The sequence below is a fragment of the Lepisosteus oculatus genome, chromosome 14, assembly GCF_040954835.1.
Source record: "Lepisosteus oculatus isolate fLepOcu1 chromosome 14, fLepOcu1.hap2, whole genome shotgun sequence".
Classification (NCBI taxonomy): Eukaryota; Metazoa; Chordata; class Actinopteri; order Semionotiformes; family Lepisosteidae; genus Lepisosteus; species Lepisosteus oculatus.
The window spans coordinates 41,489,512-41,506,862 of record NC_090709.1 but is presented as its reverse complement, the minus strand read 5'-3'; the positions used below and the strand labels follow the sequence as shown (position 1 = coordinate 41,506,862).

The window sequence follows — 17,351 nt, the reverse complement described above, 5'->3', positions numbered from 1 at the left end:
CCAGTCCCCGGACAGGCGTCTGCGCTGCGTCACAACCACCGCTGTGACGTCACAGAGCCCGACCGGCGTCAGAGAGCGCCGGGGTCAGAGCGCCAGAGCGCGAGACCGCACGGGCAGTCGCACGGCGGGGAGGTATCGATCGCTTCGTCTATCGACAACCAATCGCTTCAGCGGAAGACCCGACTGGATAATTGATCAGCTGGACAACCGACTCCATCGATCGGTGAGCCCCGCGGCGGGTCCCGCTATCGGCGCCGCACCCGGTCCGGACGGGCGGCGGGGGTATCGATCCTGGATCGGGCGCGTTTCGTGTCACTCGCGTTCGTGTCAGAGCGTGATTCTTCAATAAGTGTCTCCGGGGGCTCGGGCAGCAGCTCTCCAGCGGACAGAGCTGTGGGGGCAACAGTCCGAATCCGTTTTAGCGCTCGAAAGAGAAAGTGTACTCATAATAATGATAATAACGACTGCTCACACTTATATAGCGCCTGGCCGGACCCTCCCCTCGGAGCTCTTCCCGGGTCAGGGGGATCCCCTCCAGCCCCCCCAGTGTGTACCCCCACCTGGATGATGCTCCAGTCCGCTCAGCACACAGCAGCTCTCAGTGGGACAGCAGGCGCTTCTGTACACAGAGGGGGGTGGGGGCGGGGAACAAGCCGCCCAGCCATGTGGTTGAAGCCGATACCCTGGCCGATACCCTCAATAATAATAATCTTTATCACCATCTTGACACTCTCTATATAGCGCCTTGCTGGACCCTCCCCTCAGAGCTCTTCCCAGGTCAGGGGGATCCCCTCCAGCCCCCCCCAGTGTGCAGCCCCCACCTGGATGATGCTCCAGTCCGCTCAGCACACAGCAGCTCTCAGTGGGGAGGAGAGCAGAGGGATGGAGCCAGTTCAGAGAGGGGGGTGATGAGGAGGACAGGCGGGGGGTGTTTGACTAGCTGGGGGGGTATTAAGGGGGCAGTTTTGGGGGGACCGGAGTGCTGCGGCCCCGAGAGGAGCTCAGTCCGCACAGCCCCTGCTCTCCCGCTCGGTGTCCCGGGGTTTTTAATGCCCTCAGGGACCGTGACGGGGGCGGACGCGGGGTTAACGTCTCCGGACCGCGGCTCCAGAGGGCAGCGCGCCCCCCTCTTGCCTCATGAACCACAGCCCCCCGTCTGCTCCAGTTTAAACCCTCTCGGAGTAACGGGACTGTTATCCGGGGTGTCGCGACTGGGCCGTTTCTGCTGTGACGTTTCCCGCCGCTCCGCGTTACCATGGCGGCGGCCGGCCCGGCCCGTCGCGCAGAGCGGCGTGACGTCACGCGTAGCAACCGGGCGGCGCGTCCGAGGCGTCAGGGCGGCGGCGCTTTGAAGAGCCGAAGAGACCAGCGAGCAACACTGACGTATATATATCCTGTATATACCGTAGACACCGCCTGTCTCACATATATATATACTGTATATACCGTAGACACCGCCTGTCTCACATATATATATACTGTATATACCGTAGACACCGCCTGTCTCACATATATATATACTGTATATACCGTAGACACCGCCTGTCTCACATATATATACTGTATATACCGTAGACACCGTCTGTCTCACATATATATACTGTATATACTGTAGACACCGCCTGTCTCACACATATATATACTGTATATACCGTAGACACCGCCTGTCTCATATATATATATACTGTATATACCGTAGACACCGTCTGTCTCACATATATATACTGTATATACCGTAGACACCGCCTGTCACACATATATATATACTGTATATACTGTAGACACCGTCTGTCTCACACATATATATACTGTATATACCGTAGACACCGCCTGTCTCACATATATATATACTGTATATACTGTAGACACCGTCTGTCTCACATATATATATACTGTATATACCGTAGACACCGTCTGTCTCACATATATATACTGTATATACCGTAGACACCGCCTGTCTCACATATATATATACTGTATATACTGTAGACACCGCCTGTCTCACATATATATATCCTGTATATATTGTAGACACCGCCTGTCTCACATATATATATACTGTATATACTGTAGACACCGCCTGTCTCACATATATATATATACTGTATATACTGTAGACACACCGTCTGTCTCACACACACATATCCTGTATATACTGCAGACACACATGGAAAGTGATTCCGAACGAGTGTCATTTTAAAACCGTGATTTTTTATATATTTTTTTGATCAAACGTCCCTTTTTACAGTTTTATTAGGTGTCATTGGCTACCGACCCATCCGAGCCGGAATGGATCAGAACCGCCGGCGAGAGATCACGGGTTCTGGTGCCAGGCCCCTATCCCGGAGAGCTGGAAGTCACCCAGTAGTAAGCTCATCTTAATATGAATTTCTGTTCATGCTTTCTTGACAATATTAGTGCTAGTTTTAGTATGAACTGTAGTATTGATGTTATTACTACTGATAGTGTTAGTGATGGTAGCATTACTAAGAGTTACTGTTAGTTTCAGTATTAATATTCATTTCTATTCATCCTTTCTTGACAATATTAGTGTTAGTTTTAGTATGAACTGTAGTATTGATGTTATTACTACTGATAGTGTTAGTGATGGTAGCTTTACTGAGAGTTACTGTTAGTTTCAGCATTAATATTCATTTATATTCATGTTTTCTTGACCATTACAGTGTTAGTTTTAGTATGAATTGTAGTATTGATGTTATTACTGATAGTGTTGGTGATAATATTCATGTATTAGTGGTAGTGTTACTGTGAGAATATTTATACTATTATTCATATAGTCTGTGTGCTTCTGTGAGTGTGTGTGGTATCTGTGTCATGTGTCTGTGTGGGTTTGTGGTGTGTGGTATCTGGGAGTGTGTGTATTTGAGTGTGTGTCTTTCTGTGAGTTTATATCTTTTTGTGTATATATCGTATCTGTGTGTGTGTGTATCTGTGTGTGTGCTGTATATCTGTGTGTGTGGGTGTGTGTTTGTATCTGTGTGTGTGCTGTGTATCTGTGTGTGTGCATCTATGTGTGTGTATCTGTGTGTGAGTGTGTGTGTGTCTGTGTGTGGCTGTGTGTATGTATCTGTGTGTGTGTGTTTGTATCTCTGTGTGTGTGGGTGTATGTGTATCTGTACGTGAGTGTGTTTGTATCTGTGTGTGTGCGCTGTATATCTGTGTGTGAATGTGTGTGTGTATCTGTGTGTGTGTATCTATGTGTGTGTATCTGTGTGTGTGTATCTGTGTGTGTGTGCTGTATCTGTGTGTGTGTGGGTGTATGTGTATCTGTGTGTGTGTGGGTGTATGTGTATCTGTGTGTGTGTATCTATGTGTGTGTATCTGTGTGTGGGTGTGTGTGTATCTATGTGTGTGTATCTGTGTGTGAGTGTGTGTGTGTGTATCTGTGTGTGTGTGTGCTGTATATCTGTATGTGAGTGTGTTTGTATCTGTGTGTGTGCTGTCTATCTGTGTGTGGGTGTATGTGTATCTATGTGTGTGTATCTGTGTGTGAGTGTGTGTGTGTATCTGTGTGTGTGTGCTGTATATCAGTGTGTGAGTGTGTGTGTGTATCTGTGTGTGTGTGCTGTATATCAGTGTGTGAGGGGAGCTCGGGCTCCGCTGGTGTCTCTGTTCTGACAGAACTGACCCATCAACAGGTGCCGACAGAGATGGCTGTGGTCCAGAGCCGCCGGCGAGTGGGACCAGAGTCTAGAGTCCAGGCCAGCGTCCAGAGAGCTGTGAGTCCCCTGGTACTCCTGTCAGCTGTAATATTAATATTAATTCATTAATAGTAATATTAGTATCAGCTGTAAGAGCAGCAGTAGTAATAGAAGCAGTAGTATTAGTAGTAATAGCAGCAGTAGTAAAAATAGTATTAGCAGTAATAGCAGCAGTAGTGATAATAGTAGTATCAGTAGTAATAGCAGCAGTAGTAATAGCAGTAGTATCAGTAGTAGTAGCAGCAGTAACAGTAGTAGTATCAGCAGTAGTAACAGCAGTAGTAACAGTAGTAGTATCAGTAGTAGTATCAGCAGTAGTAACAGTAGTAGTATCAGTAGTAGTATCAGCAGTAGTAACAGCAGTAGTAACAGTAGTAGTATCAGTAGTAGTATCAGCAGTAGTATCAGTAGTAGTATCAGCAGTAGTAACAGCAGTAGTAACAGTAGTAGTATCAGTAGTAGTATCAGCAGTAGTATCAGTAGTAGTATCAGCAGTAGTAATAGTAGTAGTGTTAGCTGTAATAGCAGCAGTAGTAATAGCTGTAATAGCAGCAGTAGTAACAGTAGTAGTATCAGCAGTAGTAACAGTAGTAGTATCAGCAGTAGTAACAGCAGTAATAGCAGCAGTAGTATCAGCAGTAGTAACAGCAGTAGTAACAGTAGTAGAATCAGCAGTAGTATCAGTAGTAGTATCAGCAGTAGTAACAGCAGTAGTAACAGTAGTAGTATCAGTAGTAGTATCAGCAGTAGTAACAGTAGTAGTATCAGCAGTAGTAATAGTAGTAGTGTTAGCTGTAATAGCAGCAGTAGTAATAGCAGTAGTAACAGTAGTAGTAGCAGCTGTAGTAATAATAGTCGTAATAGCTGTAATAGCAGCAGGAGTATCAGTAGTAGTATCAGCAGTAGTAATAATAGTCGTAATAGCTGTAATAGCAGCAGTAGTATCAGTAGTAGTATCAGCAGTAGTAATAGTAGTAGTGTTAACTGTAATAGCAGCAGGAGTATCAGCAGGAGTATCAGCAGGAGTAATAGTAGTAGTGTTAGCTGTAATAGCAGCAGGAGTATCAGCAGGAGTAATAGTAGTAGTGTTAGCTGTAATAGCAGCAGTAGTAATAGCAGTAGTAGTATCAGTAGTAGTATCAGCAGTAGTAATAGTAGTAGTGTTAACTGTAATAGCAGCAGGAGTATCAGCAGGAGTATCAGCAGTAGTAATAGTAGTAGTGTTAGCTGTAATAGCAGCAGTAGTAATAGCAGTAGTATCAGCAGTAGTAATAGTAGTGCTGGCAGCAGCAGTAGCAGTCAGTAATTCACAGCAGGGGGACTCAGAGGGGTTGTGTGTGTCTGTCTCTAGCAGAACCGGGTCCGACACCCCCAGGTCTGGCAGGAGGTGCCTGGAGACTCGGCCCAGAGCCGGCAGGGAGTGGCCAGAGGTTCTGGAGTCCGGTCCGAGGCCCAGCGAGCGGTGAGCTGTCTCCTCCCCGTCAGCAGCCCTTAGAGCTGCTTGTCCAGAGCCGAGCGCCGCGGCGAGGCGCCAGCTCGTTAATCTGCTCGTTAATCTGCTCGTTAATCTCGGGGCAGGGCTGAGTGACGGAGGTCTCGTTCGCTCACTTTCCCACTGGTGTGTGAGGGTGAGGGAGTGAGTGTGAGGGTGAGAGGGTGAGGAGTGTGAGGGTGAGAGAGTGACTAACGCAGTCGACCCTCCGGCAGGTCACGACAGAGACGGGTGGGACCCCGAACGTCCAGAGAGGGGCGACAAGCACTGAGGCGCTGGACAAGGAGTATAGAAGAGTAAGAGACAAGAGTGTGTCCTGCTGCTGCTGCTGATGATGATGATGATGAAGGTGGTGAGGGTGATGACGATGATAAAGAAAGTGGTGATGATGAGGATGGTAATGCTGTGAGGATGATGAAAGTTGTGATGGAGATGATGATGATGATGAAGGTGGTGATGTTGACGATCAAGATGAAGGTGGTGAAGATCATGATAAAGGTATCAGTGATGATGATGATGTGGTTGATGAAGATCACACTGCGTGTGTGTGTGTCCAGCTCCTGAAGGAGGTGATCCTGGAATGCCGTCAGATCCGGGCGAGGAACTTCGCTGCCACCAGCCCCAGGCCCCGGACAGACGTGAGTCCCGCCGCTCGGCTGCTCGTTAGCGCGCTCGTTAGCCGTGAGGACGACTGCGAGGGGGGTCTCAGACCGCCGGGGCCGCGGTCGCTCCCTCGCTCCCTCGCTCCGGAGCTGTGAGAAGGTGGAGGGGCGGAGGGACTGAAACTATGGGTCTGCCCACAGATCCCGTCTCGGGACCTGGTCATCAGAAAGATCCGGCAGCGCACGGCAAGAGAGGAGTGTCTGCATGTGAGTCTCCAGCGGCGAGGAGGGGGGGATGGGTGGAGATAGAGATCGCAACGGTGATGACTGTGATGATGGTGGTGGTGGTGGAGATGATGATGGTCATGATGAAGAAGCTGGTGATGATGGTGGTGGTGTTGGAGATGATGATGGTCATGATGGAGAAGCTGGTGATGATGGTGGTGGTGTTGGAGATGATGATGGTCATGATGGAGAAGCTGGTGATGATGGTGGTGGTGTTGGAGATGATGATGGTCATGATGGAGAAGCTGGTGATGATGGTGGTGGTGTTGGAGATGATGATGGTCATGATGGAGAAGCTGGTGATGATGGTGGTGGTGTTGGAGATGATGATGGTCATGATGGAGAAGCTGGTGATGATGGTGGTGGTGTTGGAGATGATGATGGTCATGATGGAGAAGCTGGTGATGATGGTGGTGGTGTTGGAGATGATGATGGTCATGATGGAGAAGCTGGTGATGATGGTGGTGGTGTTGGAGATGATGATGGTCATGATTGAGAAGCTGGTGATGATGGTGGTGAAGATGATGATGGTCATGATGGAGAAGGTGGCGAAAATGATGATGATTGTGACGGAGATGATGATGGTGGTAGTGGAGATGATAAAGAAGGTTTTAGTGATGATGTCGGAGATGATGATGGTCATGATGGAGAAGCTGGTGATGATGGTGGACATGATGATGGTGATGGAGATGGTCATGATGGAGAAGGTGGTGGAGATGATGATGGTGGTAGTGGAGATGATGAAGAAGGTTTTAGTGATGATGTTGGAGATGATGATGGTCATGATGGAGAAGCTGGTGATGAGGGTGGAGAAGCTGTTGATGGTGATGATGATGGTCCTGATGGTGAAGCTGGTGATGGTGATGATTGATGGTGAAGCTGGTGATGGTGATGATCGTGACGGAGGTGATGACGGTCATGATGGGGAAGCTGGTGACGATGATGATAGTGTTGGAGATGATGATGATGATGGTGGTGGAGATGAGGAAGGACTGGAGAGGTGGGGTGGGGTCGGTCCGCTGTCCTGTCTGACGGGACGGTTCTCTCCTCCTGCAGATCCTTCGGGAGATGATCGCGGACTGTCGCAGGAGGGGTGAGCAGACTGTCCCTGCGGCTCCGCCCAGGCTGCCCGGAGCTGTGAGTCTGTCGGCCTGGCCGATTGTGGTGCAGGGCCACTGGCCAGACCCCTCCTGGAGAATGCCCCCTCTGTGGCCTCATGCCCCCTCTGTGCCCTCTTGCCCCTTCTCTCCTCTCTCTGTGCCCTCAATGCCCCTCTCTCCCCTCTCTCTCTCCTCTCTCTGTGCCTCATCCCTCTCTCTCTCCTCTCTCTGTGCCCTCATGCCCTCTCCTCTCCTCATCCTCTCTCTCTCTCTCTCTCTCTCCCTCTCTCTCTCCTCTCTCTCTCCTCTCTCTCTCCTCTATCTCTCTCTCTCCTCTCTCTCTCCTCTCTCTCTCTCTCTCTCTCTCTCTCCTCTCTCTCCTCTCTCTCCTCTCTCTCTCTCTCTCTCTCTCTCTCTCTCTCTCTCTCACCTCTCCCCTCTCTCTCTCCTCTCTCTCTCCTCTCTCTCCTTTCTCCTCTCTCTCACCTCTCTCACCTCTCTCTCACCTCTCTCCTCTCTCTCTCCTCTCTCTCTCCTCTCATGCCCTCTCTCTCTCCTCTCTCTCCTCTCTCTCACCTCTCTCCTCTCTCTCACCTCTCTCTCCTCTCTCTCCTCTCTCTCCTCTCTCTCTCCTCTCTCTCTCACCTCTCTCCTCTCTCTCCTCTCTCTCTCCTCTCTCTCTCACCTCTCTCCTCTCTCTCACCTCTCTCCTCTCTCTCACCTCTCTCTCCTCTCTCTCCTCTCTCTCTCCTCTCTCTCTCCTCTCTCTCCTCTCTCTCTCCTCTCCGCTCTCTCACCTCTCTCTCCTCTCTCTCTCTCACCTCTCTCTCCTCTCTCTCTCCTCTCTCTCTCCTCTCTCTCTCACCTCTCTCTCCTCTCTCTCTCATCTCATGCCCTCTCTCTCTCTCCTCTCTCTCTCCTCTCTCTCACCTCTCTCCTCTCTCTCTCCTCTCTCTCTCCTCTCATGCCCTCTCTCTCTCCTCTCTCTCTCTCTCCTCTCTCTCCTCTCTCTCACCTCTCTCCTCTCTCTCTCACCTCTCTCCTCTCTCTCTCCTCTCTCTCTCCTCTCTCTCTCCTCAGACCAGCCAGCTGATCGTCAGGCGGGAGCCCGAGGCCCAAGCCTGGCGGGAGCAGCTGAGCCCCCCGGCGCTGGTCGGCCCGCGGGGGGCGGTGGTGTGGGCCCCGTGGGAGGCGGTGGCGTGGGCCTGCCCCCCGGCGGCGCAGTGGCGCCTGCGGGAGGGCCTGCGTGTGGAGCTGGAGGCGCTGGTGCAGCGGGTGGAGGGGCGCCTGGGCGCCTGGGCTCGGGGCAGCCTGTCCGGCCTGCAGCTGGGCTGCCTGGCGCTGTACGACCAGCTGCTGCCCGAGTTCGGGCCGTGGGCCGCGCTCGCCGGCCCGGTGAGTTGTTCGGGACCGAGCGGTGGGTGGGGGTCAGGGGTCGTCGTCGACGGCGACGGGAGCTGGGGCCCCTCCCCCCCTCTCTCTCTGATGATGTCGCGGGGGTGTCACGATGATGTCGTCTCGCCTGATTCGCCCCCCCCAGGACCTGCCCTTCCGGGGCCTGGGACACGCCAGGCTGGACGCCTACCGGGAGGCCAGGGAGAGGCTGAGGTCCTACTTCGAGCGCACGAAGGTCCGCTGCGACTTCTCCGCGGTGGACGCCTGCTTCCGCCGGGCCGCGGCCGAGCTGCGGCGCATCCTGCGGGCGTACCTGGGGGACGCGGCGGCCCAGGTCGGGGGGTGGCGGGGGCCGGCGGGGCGGTCCGATCCCCCCCGGGGGGCAGGAGTCGGGCAGCAGCTGACAGCTCTGCTGTGTGTCTCCAGTCCCCACAGCCCAGCAGGCGCATGATCCAGGGGGGCGAGGCGTTCGGCCAGAACGGGCTGTCCACCCCTCCCTCTCCTGGCCCCCGGCGCCCCCGGCACCCCCCTCCTCCATCGCCCGGGTCCCTGTCCCGCTCGGAGAAGCCCCAGGCAACGGCGCCGGGTCGCCCCCATCAGAGCCCTGAGGAGCCCCCCCCTCTGAGGACCTTCAGAGCCCCTGAGGCTCAGCAGCAGGTGAGGAGAGAACAAGAACCTGTCCTTGTGTGGAGACACCTGTCCACACTCTCACTGGACACACTGTACACACTCACCTGTCCACACTCTCACTGGACACACTGGACACACTCACCTGTCCACACTCTCACTGGACACACTGGACACACTCACCTGTCCACACTCTCACTGGACACACTGTACACACTCACCTGTCCAGACTCTTACTGGACACACTGTACACACTCACCTGTCCACACTCTCACTGGACACACTGTACACACTCACCTGTCCACACTCTCACTGGACACACTGGACACACTCACCTGTCCACACTCTCACTGGACACACTGGACACACTCACCTGTCCACACTCTCACTGGACACACTGGACACACTCACCTGTCCACACTCTCACTGGACACACTGTACACACTCACCTGTCCACACTCTCACTGGACACACTGTACACACTCACCTGTCCACACTCTCACTGGACACACTCACCTGTCCACACTCTCACTGGACACACTGGACACACTCACCTGTCCACACTCTCACTGGACACACTGTACACACTCACCTGTCCACACTCTCACTGGACACACTCACCTGTCCAGACTCTCACTGGACACACTGTACACACTCACCTGTCCACACTCTCACTGGACACACTCACCTGTCCACACTCTCACTGGACACACTGGACACACTCACCTGTCCACATTCTCACTGGACACACTGGACACACTCGCCTGTCCACACTCTCACTGGACACACTGTACACACTCACCTGTCCAGACTCTTACTGGACACACTGTACACACTCACCTGTCCACACTCTCACTGGACACACTCACCTGTCCACACTCTCACTGGACACACTGTACACACTCACCTGTCCACACTCTCACTGGACACACTGTACACACTCACCTGTCCAGACTCTTACTGGACACACTGTACACACTCACCTGTCCACACTCTCACTGGACACACTCACCTGTCCACACTCTCACTGGACACACTGTACACACTCACCTGTCCACACTCTCACTGGACACACTCACCTGTCCACACTCTCACTGGACACACTGTACACACTCACCTGTCCACACTCTCACTGGACACACTGTACACACTCACCTGTCCAGACTCTTACTGGACACACTGTACACACTCACCTGTCCACACTCTCACTGGACACACTCACCTGTCCACACTCTCACTGGACACACTGGACACACTCACCTGTCCACACTCTCACTGGACACACTGTACACACTCACCTGTCCAAACTCTCACTGGACACACTCACCTGTCCACACTCTCACTGGACACACTGGACACACTCACCTGTCCACACTCTCACTGGACACACTGTACACACTCACCTGTCCAGACTCTTACTGGACACACTGTACACACTCACCTGTCCACACTCTCACTGGACACACTCACCTGTCCACACTCTCACTGGACACACTGTACACACTCACCTGTCCAGACTCTCACTGGACACAATGTAGAGACACACCCACCTGTCCAGACTCTCACTGGACACACTGTACACACTCACCTGTCCAGACTCTTACTGGACACACTGTACACACTCACCTGTCCAGACTCTCACTGGACACACTGTAGAGACACACCCACCTGTCCACACTCTTACTGGAGATGCTGTCCAGACTCGCCTGGTGTCCAGAGATGTATCAGAGGCTCAGTACAGGGGATCTAGAGCACATACAGAATCAGGAGTGGAGAGGGGCCCCACTATCAAGCTCTGCTGTGTGTCTCCCACAGCCCAGCAGGCACATGATCCAGGTGGGCGAGGCGTTCGTCCAGAACAAGGTGTCCATCCCTCCCTCTCCTGGCCCCCGGCGCCCCCGGCACCCTCCTCCTCCATCGCCCGGGTCCCTGTCCCGCTCGGAGAAGCCCCAGGCAACGGCGCCGGGTCGCCCCCATCAGAGCCCTGAGGAGCCCCCCCCTCTGAGGACCTTCAGAGCCCCTGAGGCTCAGCAGCAGGTGAGGAGAGAACAAGAACCTGTCCTTGTGTGGAGACACCTGTCCACACTCTCACTGGACACACTCACCTGTCCACACTCTCACTGGACACACTCACCTGTCCACACTCTCACTGTACACACTCACCTGTCCACACTCTCACTGGACACACTGGACACACTCACCTGTCCAGACTCTCACTGGACACACTGTACACACTCACCTGTCCAGACTCTTACTGGACACACTGTACACACTCACCTGTCCAGACTCTTTCTGGACACACTGTACACACTCACCTGTCCAGACTTTCACTGGACACACTCACCTGTCCACACTCTCACTGGACACACTGTACACACTCACCTGTCCACACTCTCACTGGACACACTCACCTGTCCACACTCTCACTGGACACACTGTACACACTCACCTGTCCAGACTCTTACTGGACACACTGTACACACTCACCTGTCCACACTCTCACTGGACACACTCACCTGTCCACACTCTCACTGGACACACTGGACACACTCACCTGTCCACATTCTCACTGGACACACTGGACACACTCACCTGTCCACACTCTCACTGGACACACTGTACACACTCACCTGTCCAGACTCTTACTGGACACACTGTCCACACTCACCTGTCCACACTCTCACTGGACACACTGTACACACTCACCTGTCCAGACTCTTACTGGACACACTGTCCACACTCACCTGTCCACACTCTCACTGGACACACTCACCTGTCCACACTCTCACTGGACACACTGTACACACTCACCTGTCCAGACTCTCACTGGACACACTGGACACACTCACCTGTCCAGACTCTTACTGGACACACTGTCCACACTCACCTGTCCACACTCTCACTGGACACACTCACCTGTCCACACTCTCACTGGACACACTGTACACACTCACCTGTCCAGACTCTCACTGGACACACTGGACACACTCACCTGTCCAGACTCTTACTGGACACACTGTACACACTCACCTGTCCACACTCTCACTGGACACACTCACCTGTCCACACTCTCACTGGACACACTGGACACACTCACCTGTCCACACTCTCACTGGACACACTCACCTGTCCACACTCTCACTGGACACACTGGACACACTCACCTGTCCACACTCTCACTGGACACACTCACCTGTCCACACTCTCACTGGACACACTGGACACACTCACCTGTCCACACTCTCACTGGACACACTCACCTGTCCACACTCTCACTGGACACACTGGACACACTCACCTGTCCAAACTCTCACTGGACACACTCGCCTGTCCACACTCTTACTGGACACACTGTACACACTCACCTGTCCACACTCTCACTGGACACACTGTACACACTCACCTGTCCAAACTCTCACTGGACACACTCACCTGTCCACACTCTTACTGGACACACTGTACACACTCACCTGTCCACACTCTCACTGGACACACTGTACACACTCACCTGTCCACACTCTCACTGGACACACTGTACACACTCACCTGTCCAGACTCTTACTGGACACACTGTACACACTCACCTGTCCACACTCTCACTGGACACACTCACCTGTCCACACTCTCACTGGACACACTGTACACACTCACCTGTCCAGACTCTTACTGGACACACTGTAAACACTCACCTGTCCAGACTCTCACTGGACACACTGGACACACTCACCTGTCCAGACTCTTACTGGACACACTGTACACACTCGCCTGTCCAGACTCTCACTGGACACACTGTAGAGACACACCCACCTGTCCAGACTCTCACTGGACACACTGTAGAGACACACCCACCTGTCCAGACTCTTACTGGAGATGCTGTCCAGACTCGCCTGGTGTCCAGAGATGTATCAGGGGCTCAGTACAGGGGATCTAGAGCACATACAGAATCAGGAGTGGAGAGGGGCCCCACTATCAAGCTCTGCTGTGTGTCTCCAGTCCCCACAGCCCAGCAGGCACATGATCCAGGTGGGCGAGGCGTTCGGCCAGAACAGGCTGTCCACCCCTCCCTCTCCTGGCCCCCGGCGCCCCCGGCACCCCCCTCCTCCATCGCCCGGGTCCCTGTCCAGCTCGGAGAAGCCCCAGGCAACGGCGCCGGGTCGGAGAGAACAGGTGAGGAGAGAACAAGCCTCTGTCCTTGTGTGGAGACACCTGTCCACACTCTCACTGGACACACTGGACACACTCACCTGTCCAGACTCTTACTGGACACACTGTTCACACTCACCTGTCCACACTCTCACTGGACACACTCACCTGTCCACACTCTCACTGGACACACTGTACACACTCACCTGTCCACACTCTCACTGGACACACTCACCTGTCCACACTCTCACTGGACACACTGTACACACTCACCTGTCCAGACTCTTACTGGACACACTGTACACACTCGCCTGTCCACACTCTTTCTGGACACACTGTACACACTCAGACTGTTTCTGGACACACTGTACACACTGTCCAGACTCTTACTGGACACACTGTACACACTCGCCTGTCCACACTCTTTCTGGACACACTGTACACACTCAGACTGTTTCTGGACACACTGTACACACTGTCCAGACTCTTACTGGACACACTGTACACACTCACCTGTCCACACTCTCACTGGACACACTGTAGAGACACACCCACCTGTCCAGACTCTTACTGGAGATGCTGTCCAGACTCGCCTGGTGTCCAGAGATGTATCAGAGGCTCAGTACAGGGGATCTAGAGCACATACAGAATCAGGAGTGGAGAGGGGCCCCACTATCAAGCTCTGCTGTGTGTCTCCCACAGCCCAGCAGGCGCATGATCCAGGGGGGCGAGGCGTTCGGCCAGAACGGGCTGTCCACCCCTCCCTCTCCTGGCCCCCGGCGCCCCCGGCACCCCCCTCCTCCATCGCCCGGGTCCCTGTCCCGCTCAGAGAAGCCCCAGGCAACGGCGCCGGGTCGCCCCCATCAGAGCCCTGAGGAGCCCCCCCCTCTGAGGACCTTCAGAGCCCCTGAGGCTCAGCAGCAGGTGAGGAGAGAACAAGAACCTGTCCTTGTGTGGAGACACCTGTCCACACTCTCACTGTACACACTCACCTGTCCAGACTCTCACTGGACACACTGTAGAGACTCACCTGTCCACACTCTCACTGGACACACTGTACACACTCACCTGTCCAGACTCTTACTGGACACACTGTACACACTCACCTGTCCACACTCTCACTGGACACACTCACCTGTCCAGACTCTCACTGGACACACTGTACACACTCACCTGTCCAGACTCTCACTGGACACACTGGACACACTCACCTGTCCACACTCTCACTGGACACACTGTACACACTCACCTGTCCAGACTCTCACTGGACACACTGTACACACTCACCTGTCCACACTCTCACTGGACACACTGTACACACTCACCTGTCCAGACTCTTTCTGGACACACTGTACACACTGGCCAGACTCTTACTGGACACACTGGGTAGATTAAGAACAGGAACTCAAGAGCTCACAGTATCACTGAGGTCCTGTGTCTGTCTTCAGTGTCCAGTTGTGAAGAGGCGTGTTTTCCAAGTCAGCGCGTCCAGCTCCTCTCCGGACCCTGATCCGGCCCGGATCACGCCCCGCCGCCCCCGACGCCTCCCCCCCCTCCCACCCCGCCCCTCCCCAGAGAAGCCCCCGCTGAAGAAGACGACGAGGAGGAAGGGGCAGAGGAGGCAGGAGAGCCAGGAAGACACGACCCCGGAGCTGCTGAAGGTCCAAATAGAGGTGCTGAGACACCCAGAGGACCCCGAGACCCCCACGATTCTAGATGAGGTGAGGAGACAACCTGCCTCTCAGTGCAGCATCAGTGTGTGTATGAACCCCTCTCTCTCTCTCAGTGCAGTGTTCATGTCCTGGAGTGTCCAGTCAGTGTGTGTGTGTGTATGAACCCCTCTCTCTCTCAGTGCAGTGTTCATGTACTGGAGTGTCCAGTCAGTGTGTGTGTATGAATCCCTCTCTCTCTCAGTGCAGTGTTCATGTACTGGAGTGTCCAGTCAGTGTGTCTGTATGAACCCCTCTCTCTCTCAGTGCAGTGTTCATGTCCTGGAGTGTCCAGTCAGTGTGTCTGTATGAACCCCTCTCTCTCTCAGTGCAGTGTTCATGTCCTGGAGTGTCCAGTCAGTGTGTGTGTATGAACCCCTCTCTCTCTCAGTGCAGTGTTCATGTACTGGAGTGTCCAGTCAGGGTGTTAACTCCTCTCTCTCTGTGCAGGACACCTCCTCTACTTTATACTCCAGGATCCTGGATTTCTCCAGTTCCAAGGAGGACGAGAGTGACGCCTCCGAGCCAGAGAGAGCGAGGGAGGAGGAGGAAGAGGAGGAGGAGGAGGAGGAGGAAGAGGAGGAGGAGGAAGAAGAGGAGGAGGAGGAAGGGAGGGGAGCTCAGGGCGAGGAGAGTAGGAAGATGCTGAGCAAGAAGGAGAAGAAACGAGCAAAAAAAGAGGAGAAAAAGAGGAAAATCCTGGAAAAGAAGGAGAAGAAAAAGAGGAAAATCCTGGAAAAGGAGGAGGAGAAAAAGAGGAAAGTCTTGGAAAAGGAGGAGGAGAAAAGGTTGAAGAAAGAGGAGAAAAAGAGGAAAAACTTGGAAAAGAAGGAGAAGAAAAAGAGGAAAATCCTGGAAAAGGAGGAGGAGAAAAAGAGGAAAGTCTTGGAAAAGGAGGAGGAGAAAAGGTTGAAGAAAGAGGAGAAAAAGAGGAAAATCTTGGAAAAGAAGGAGAAGAAAAAAAGGAAAATCCTGGAAAAGGAGGAGGAGAAAAAGAGGAAAATCTTGGAAAAGGAGGAGGAGAAAAGGTTGAAGAAAGAGGAGAAAAAGAGGAAAATCTTGGAAAAGAAGGAGAAGAAAAAGAGGAAAATCCTGGAAAAGGAGGAGGAGAAAAAAAGGAAAACCTTGGAAAAGGAGGAGGAGAAAAAGAGGAAAATCTTGGAAAAGGAGGAGGAGAAAAGGTTGAAGAAAGAGGAGAAGGAGAGGAAAATCATGGAAAAGGAGGAGAAGAAACAGCAGAAGAAGGAGGAGAAAGAGCTGAAGAAAGAGGAGAAGAAGAGGAGACTCTTGGAAAAGAAAGAGGAGAAGGAGAGGAAAATCATGGAAAAGGAGGAGAAGAAACAGCAGAAAGAGAAGGAGAAACAGCTGAAGAAGGAGGAGAAGAAGAGGAGAATCTTGGAAAAGGAGGAGAAGAAACAGCTGAAGAAAGAGGATAAGAAGAGGAGAATCTTGGAAAAGGAGGAGAAGAGGAGGAGACGGGAGACAGAGAGAGAGGAACAGACCAGCTTCTAGGTGAGTCCAGACTGCTTGAGTATTATTATTATTATTATTATTATTATTATTATCCTTGGTGTTTCAGAAAGCAGGAGCTGCTTGTTTATTATGATGATGATGATGATTATTATTATTATTGGTGTTTCAGAAAGCAGGAGCTGCTTGTTTATTATTATGATGATGATGATGATTATTATTATTGGTGTTTCAGAAAGCAGAAGCTGCTTGTGTATTATGATGATGATGATGATGATGATTATTGGTGTTTCAGAAAGCAGGAGCTGCTTGTGTATTATGATGATGATGATGATGATGATGATGATGATGATTATTATTGGTGTTTCAGAAAGCAGGAGCTGCTTGTGTATTATGATGATGATGATGATGATTATTGGTGTTTCAGAAAGCAGGAGCTGCTCAAGGTGCTGTTTGAAGCCAGACCTCCCCCAGACCAGACACCGGAGAGGACAGAGGCTCAGGCATCATCTCGAGTTAAAAAGATGTTAAGAAGATGTCAAGTTAAAAAGATGTCAAGTTAAAAAGATGTCAAGTTAAAATGATGTTAAGTTAAAAAGATGTCAAATTAAAAAGATGTCAAGTTAAAAAGATGTCAAGTTAAAAAGATGTTTAGTTAAAAAGATGTCAAGTTAAAAAGATGTTAAGTTAAAAAGATGTTAAGTTAAAAAGATGTTAAGTTAAAAAGATGTCGTTAAAAAAATGTCAAGTTAAAAAGATGTTTAGTTAAAAAGATGTCAAGTTAAAAAGTTAAGTTAAAAAGATGT

At 52.0% G+C, this 17,351-nt stretch overlaps 1 protein-coding gene across 4 annotated transcripts; it reads left to right on the top strand.

The window, feature by feature from the left end:
* The first annotated feature begins 114 nt into the window (after positions 1-114).
* Positions 115-17,178, top strand: LOC138242431 (apical junction molecule-like). 4 transcript variants are annotated; one of them, XM_069197915.1, is made up of 16 exons: positions 115-223; positions 2,249-2,367; positions 3,660-3,740; positions 5,074-5,184; positions 5,430-5,510; positions 5,772-5,852; positions 6,018-6,083; positions 7,158-7,238; positions 8,282-8,596; positions 8,742-8,930; positions 9,023-9,253; positions 11,039-11,260; positions 13,226-13,390; positions 14,815-15,087; positions 15,526-16,587; positions 16,973-17,178. In XM_069197915.1, the coding sequence occupies exons 2-15, from the start codon at positions 2,290-2,292 to the stop codon at positions 16,585-16,587; spliced, it is 3,036 nt and encodes a 1,011-aa protein (XP_069054016.1). In that variant the 5' UTR covers positions 115-223; positions 2,249-2,289; the 3' UTR covers positions 16,973-17,178. The 4 variants fall into 4 exon arrangements, with proteins under 4 accessions (XP_069054016.1, XP_069054013.1, XP_069054015.1 ...); XM_069197912.1 differs by having other exon boundaries at positions 13,217-13,390; XM_069197914.1 differs by having other exon boundaries at positions 116-223; positions 5,077-5,184; positions 13,217-13,390.
* Positions 17,179-17,351: the final 173 nt, after the last annotated feature.